Here is a 6,617-nt window from a genome sequence, read left to right on the forward strand (position 1 = left end):
GTTGTTGAATTTAATAATTATTTTGCTTCAACTTTAAACTTTTTTAAGGTCACATTAATTGTCGAATGTGACATTTTTTTCTTTTCAACGTATGAACTTAGATTTTATTAAGATATGATGATACGAGAAATTAATAAATTTTAATAATTTATTATTTATATTTTTAGATTTTATATAAATTTTTAAGCATTTTCAGATAAAAATGTAGCATAATTACAAAATATTATATAGATATGATCATGGACTGGATCGAGTCGATGTAAAATTGTAAGTTCTTTGTTTTAGGCCTTGTCCCAACTCGAAAAATGAACTTAAAATTCTACCTAAACTCGATCCAAATTAAAAATGCTAAACTTGAACCCGATTCGGTCCTTCCGTATTAAATTTTTTATATAAAAACAAAATTAAAAAATATAATACAACAAATACAGTAAAAACATTAAAACAAATGTTTCCCAACAATTAAAATACATTTAAAAAGTCTTTATACTTAAATAACACCAACATAGTTGCAACTTAACAAACAAATGCATCTAAAATAGTAGCAAATTAACAATAAAACATGAGTTATAAAATATCCAGACAATAATGTTGCATTATGCATCGTATTTTTCAGCTTTTCTTCTCATAGTTAAACTCTATTTTCAGTTTATTACTTAAACTCTGATTAGTGTAGATTATTTTAATATTAGTTTGCCACTTAAGAAAGTTTAGACTGATTCGAGCCAAAAAAATCTTACCTAAAGCTTAGCCTGTTTAAAAAAACGGGTCTTATTTTTTTTGTGGAAGCCTATTTTTCAAGCCTATATTTTTACTTTAACCCTTCCACTTTTCGAATAAATTTTCGGGTTTGGACAAGTGACCCGACCATATTATCACACTTTAACAAAACAAAATTTAGAGACTACATAAAAAGAATTACCAAATTTTTGGATTAAGGTGAAAAAAAAATTAAAGACTAAATTAAAAAAAATTAAGTTTAATAACTAAACGTTGATTTATCCAAAATTCAATGTCATTTGTCATTACGAGGGGCATCATCTTCAAGTTGAAGAAAGAAAAACACAAAATCAACCAATTAAAATACACTGATGTTGCTATTAAAAAAAAATAATTGATACGACAAATGAAATATGACTTTAGTTTTAATAATAAAATTGAGATATTAAAGGTAGGAGTGAAATTATTTTAATCCAAATTTTAATATAATATTAGATTTTATTACATTTATAATAATATGGTTGTTAAATAGAAATGTTATAATTGAAGTGCTAATAAATTTATATTTTAATATTATTAAATATATCTTCTATCCAGTTTTAATTCTTTTATTTAAAGATATATAAAAATATTAATTATAATTTAAAATAAAAAATATTTTTGTAATTTTATAACTGAGTTTGTCACCCAAGTTAAGAGTGATATCAATTCACAAACTCAATAAAATGTTTAAATATAAATATAATTGAGTTGGTGATATGTTAAGGGTTATATCAATTATTGAAATGTTTAAATATAAATATTAAATTAGATATAAATAGATATTGCGAACAAAAAAAATAAATCTATTAAAATAATTTAAGGATAAAAAGCACAAAATTATAGCAGGCTTTCTGTCCCTACCGTGAAAGTGGGCTTTTTTCATAAATAACCCATATAAATTAATATATTTATAAAAAAAGACTCACTTGTAAAATTATGTACAAAAAAAATCTGTTTTGAATAGTGAATTTTCGTGTCGTCGTTGTCATTGGTGGCATGTTGGCTCGTTTCAAAAAAAGAAAAAAAATTTAGTGTTGCCGTTGCCATTTGCGGCACCAAATTAGAATGTGATTATATAAAATATTCAGGGACTTGATAAAATAATTATTTTTTTAGATTTGATGAAAAAGGGGTTACGTCATGTCTACGACGACACCCAATTAAATGTTTTTAAAATTTTTTCATCTATTGGTATGCTAGTATGTTCTCCTTTAAAATTAAATTTATATAACTCTTAAAAATATAAAAATAATAAAAATAAACCCTTTTCATTTTTTTATTTTTCTAAAAACAATAAATTTAAAAAATGTATAAAATTCTTTTTTTTCTCTTATTTTTGACTTCAAAAAAATTCTTGAGGGATATATTTAAGTAATTTAAATAAGAATTTTATATATTTTTAAAATTTATTATTTTTCTAAAAATAAAAAAATAAAAAGTTTTTTTGTTTTTCTTATATTTTTTAAGTGCTATCTAAATTTAATTTCAAAATGAGATAAATATAATATAGAAATAAAAAGACATCACAGCATGATGGCATTACCCTTTTTTTCATCTAATCTAAAAGGGTAATTGCTTCACTAGGTCCCTGAATATTTTACATATCATATTTTAATTCGGTGCCGTCAATGACAACAACAACACCCACAAAAATTATTATTAATTTTTAAAACCAATCAATGATTGACTCATTATAAAAAATGATACCGTCAATAGTAATGGCAGCGCTAAAATTTACTGTTTAAAATGGATTATTTATTTACATAATTTTGTAATAAAATCATATTCGTAATTGATAAAACTTTTCATGAAATGAATAAATAAATAAATAAACCGTGAAAGCGTGAGTCGCATTTTCCACGTGAAGCCATGTGATTTGAGTTTTATTCGCCCAACTCCGTACTGAAACTTCATAAAAGAATTATTGTCATTTCTGATTCTATAAAACATCTCCTAAAACAGAAAATCAACAGACTAAAATACAACAGAAAATATTTTGTCCCCTTCTTTCTGCTGTTCTGTTCTGCTCCGGTCTGTCCGATTTAGTAGTGTATTCTATCTGTCCACGTTTCCAGTCTCAAACTAGAAAATGGGTACCCACTCAGTTTTCAATCCAAACCCACTTCCCACCTTTACTTCGTCCACCATTTCCACTAAAGGTAACCATTTATTTAATCTCTATACTACAAACCCCATGATTTCTACTGCAATTTTCTTTTTACTGCGAAGCTATGATGGGGAATGAATGATCCTTCATGTTCTTTCTTTTTGTTTCTGAATTTTCCTTATGAGCTACAATTAATGCTGTGTCTTAATTCTTGCTGAGAAAATTAAGGTTAAAGGAAAACGTATCTTTGTTTGGGGGACTGGTTTAATCAAGTGCTCTGATTGAAGGCCTATTTGGGGGTAAATTGCTGTGTTTGCTTGTATTTAGTGAACCTAGGGAGGATTTCAAGTAGAGTTTATAACTTGTTCGATCCGAATCCGGTCCGATTTGATTTAAAAAGAGTAAAAAAAATAAAATCCATACCATTCAATCTGAAAATGAACTATGAATTTGAACCCAAAATGATACGAAGTTTTGTGCCTGGATAACTTGGGTCTTAACCCAATTTTAAATGATTCGTGTCTGAAATGACTGAAAATCTAAAGCAAACAAAATGTTTACAGTGAGCCAACCCTAACTTGATCCCCATCTGTCCAATTGATTCCTCTTTTCTTTTCAAGCTTTGTCACTGAAAGCTACTTGGGTTTGTACTTGAATGTAGGGTTGTATTAAAGATGGTATAGAAATATTCTCATCCTATGTTTTTCTATGTCATTGGAAGAAACTTTTAGTGTCATATCTTATACTCATGTTCCATGTGTTCTACACTTAAAAAGAGAAATTAAGGTTTGCTTGGTTGGGTAGGAAAGTGGAAAGAAAACATATTTTGAGTGTCTTTAATAGGGAAGAAGAGTGAGAGAAAAGAGAGAAAGAGAAAACGACAGGTATGTGTGTAAGTTCAAAATTATGTATTTTTCAACTCTATTCAACAATGGATGGAAAGAAAACTACTTTTTCTTTTCATTTTTCTATCATTCCTACCAAGTGTCGGAGCAATGTAGGAAATATCAAAGGCAAAAATAGAAGCCCAGACATTTGAAGTTTAATAATCATATCATGAAAACTGTGTAGAACTACAACAAATGAAGCACTCTCAACTGCTAGGAACCACCTAAAATTGGAATATACCCTACGTAATGGTGGCAAATCAGTAAGCACGGGTCATGCCGTTTTTGACTATTTCGGGTTTGTGGCTATTGTGGTTTGATTATTTTTGAGTTTGAGCCAGTTTAGGTTTTAGATAGTTAGATCATTTGTAGATTTATGTAAATGTAACGATATCAGCATGCTATTGAGTTTGGTTGTTTAGAGTTCAACTTTTCGATTTTGAAATTTATTGGTTTTTTTAAGCAGATTTTCGTGTTTGGTTTCATTTTAGCACCTCTATTGCAAATCTTTGAACTTCACATATATCTCTTATACTGAATTCGAGTTACAAGTTTGATTGTTGATTGCAAAGTTCCTTATATTTAATCCTTGTATATAGTATCTTTTCTATTAGGGAAGTAACATTCAATTCTTTGTAGTGTTTTTTTATTGCTTCGATCTTATGCTTTTCGACTACTTTTACACCTCTAGGTGACAAGCAATGGCCTGGATGTCTTATGCTTAATGGAAAACAAATGCATGAAAGGCTTTCCAACGGTTTTAGGGGAAGAGCAAGATCAGTTATAAATGTCAATTCTACAGCAATCGAAATTCCTCGTCAATGGTACAATCTGGTTGCTGATCTAGCTATAAAGCCTCTGCCTCCATTGCATCCGAAAACATTCGAACCGGTTAAACCAGAAGATTTGTCTCCTTTATTTGCCTATGAACTAATTAAGCAAGAGGTTACCTATGAAAGGTTCATAGATATTCCAGAAGAAGTTATCGATGTATACAGACTTTGGCGCCCGACCCCTTTAATCAGGTAAGCTGTTGTCTGAACTGAAGTCTTTGTTTTTCAAAGATATTGTTGATGTTTTGGAATTATAATGTCTTTATTTTAACTTAGAGCCAAGAGGTTGGAGAAGCTTCTTGATACACCTGCTCGGATTTATTACAAGTACGAAGGTGTCAGCCCTGCCGGATCGCATAAACCGAACACTGCAGTTCCGCAAGTTTACTACAACGCACAGCAAGGGGTCAAGAATGTCGTGACCGAAACTGGTGCTGGCCAATGGGGTAGTTCATTGGCCTTTGCCTGCAGCTTGTTCGGTCTTGGCTGTGAAGTAAGAATAAGTTCTTCGGTCGAATTATTGTTTCGAATTCTTCATGCTGTAAAGCTATGGGCTTTTTCATTTGAAAATTTTCTGCAGGTGTGGCAAGTTCGTGCTTCTTACTATCAGAAACCATATCGGAAATTGATGATGCAAACATGGGGTGCAAAGGTTCATCCTTCTCCATCTGACATTACCCAAGCAGGTCGTAAAATACTTCAAATGGATCCCTCTAGCCCGGGAAGTTTAGGGATAGCTATTTCAGAAGCCGTAGAGATTGCCGCTGCAAATGATGATACCAAGTACTGCCTGGGGAGTGTTCTAAATCATGTTTTGCTACATCAAACCGTGATAGGAGAGGAGTGTATTCGACAAATGGAGGCCATCGGTGAAACCCCGGACTTAATCATCGGGTGTACCGGCGGTGGCTCGAATTTCGCAGGACTTAGTTTCCCATTTATCAGAGAAAAGCTCAAGGGAAAAATCAACCCTGTTATACGAGCAGTCGAACCTGCGGCTTGTCCTTCATTAACAAAAGGTGTCTATGCATACGATTTTGGTGATACTGCAGGGATGACTCCATTGATGAAGATGCATACACTGGGGCATGATTTCATTCCGGATCCAATTCATGCCGGTATTGTTATTGATTATTAGCATCTGAGATCTTTATCTGATTGATCCGTATAATTCTTTCATTATTGATGCATTTTGCATCCTATAGGTGGCTTACGTTACCATGGTATGGCACCTTTGATTTCGCACGTCCATGAATTAGGCTTCATGGAAGCAATTTCGATCCCACAAACTGAGTGCTTTCAAGGTGAGTTCATTCATCCGGATTTGAAAACCAGCAACAGACATCTTAATTGATACGATTAGTAACTTCCGAATTCCGATCAAATATATGAAGCTAAGAGGTATGAGTTTTCTTTGCAGGCGCAATACGATTTGCGCGATCTGAAGGGATAATTCCAGCTCCCGAGCCAACTCATGCTATTGCAGCTACTATCCAGGAAGCTGTTCGCTGCAGAGAGAGTGGGGAATCAAAGGTGATATTGATGGCAATGTGTGGGCATGGCCACTTTGATCTGGCTTCTTATGAGAAGTATTTGCAGGGAAGTTTAGTTGATTTATCATTTGAAGAGGAGAAAATTAAAGAATCATTGGCCAAAGTTCCTCAAGTGCAGGCATAGTTTAAAGATTCATTTGTTTTGTTTGAGATTTAAAATAATTTCAGAAAAATAAGCTAACTCTACTTTCATAAAATGTATAATTTTAATGAATAAGGTTTATTTTATAAAATTTGCCTAGTTACCCATAAAAGAATTTGCAGATTCTAGTGACAGCTTTGGGAAGTGATTGTATGAAACTATGATTTCACGTCATCAATTTTCTTTTTCAATACGAGAATAACAAGTCAATTAAAAATGCTGAAAATCAAGAGGAAAAATCTGATTTGTTATTCTCCTATATTTGATTTGTCATTCTCCTATTGGAAAGAGATATTAGAGATATGGATGACGTGGAATTATAGTTTCATACAA

At 31.5% G+C, this 6,617-nt stretch overlaps 1 protein-coding gene across 3 annotated transcripts; it reads left to right on the plus strand.

Annotated features, from left to right (window-relative positions):
- Positions 1 to 2,679: 2,679 nt before the first annotated feature.
- LOC107895427 (tryptophan synthase beta chain 2) lies at positions 2,680 to 6,396 on the plus strand. Of its 3 annotated transcripts, none has more exons than XM_016820714.2 (6): positions 2,680 to 2,921; positions 4,448 to 4,781; positions 4,866 to 5,082; positions 5,170 to 5,707; positions 5,795 to 5,893; positions 6,010 to 6,396. In XM_016820714.2, exons 1-6 carry the CDS (start codon positions 2,852 to 2,854, stop codon positions 6,264 to 6,266), a joined length of 1,515 nt encoding a protein of 504 aa, XP_016676203.1. In that variant the 5' UTR covers positions 2,680 to 2,851; the 3' UTR covers positions 6,267 to 6,396. The 3 variants fall into 3 exon arrangements, with proteins under 3 accessions (XP_016676203.1, XP_040937318.1, XP_040937319.1); XM_041081384.1 differs by lacking the exon at positions 2,680 to 2,921 and adding an exon at positions 3,884 to 4,054; XM_041081385.1 differs by lacking the exon at positions 2,680 to 2,921 and adding an exon at positions 4,002 to 4,019.
- Positions 6,397 to 6,617: the final 221 nt, after the last annotated feature.

This window comes from Gossypium hirsutum, chromosome A11 (genome assembly GCF_007990345.1).
Source record: "Gossypium hirsutum isolate 1008001.06 chromosome A11, Gossypium_hirsutum_v2.1, whole genome shotgun sequence".
In the NCBI taxonomy this organism is placed as follows: domain Eukaryota; kingdom Viridiplantae; phylum Streptophyta; class Magnoliopsida; order Malvales; family Malvaceae; genus Gossypium; species Gossypium hirsutum.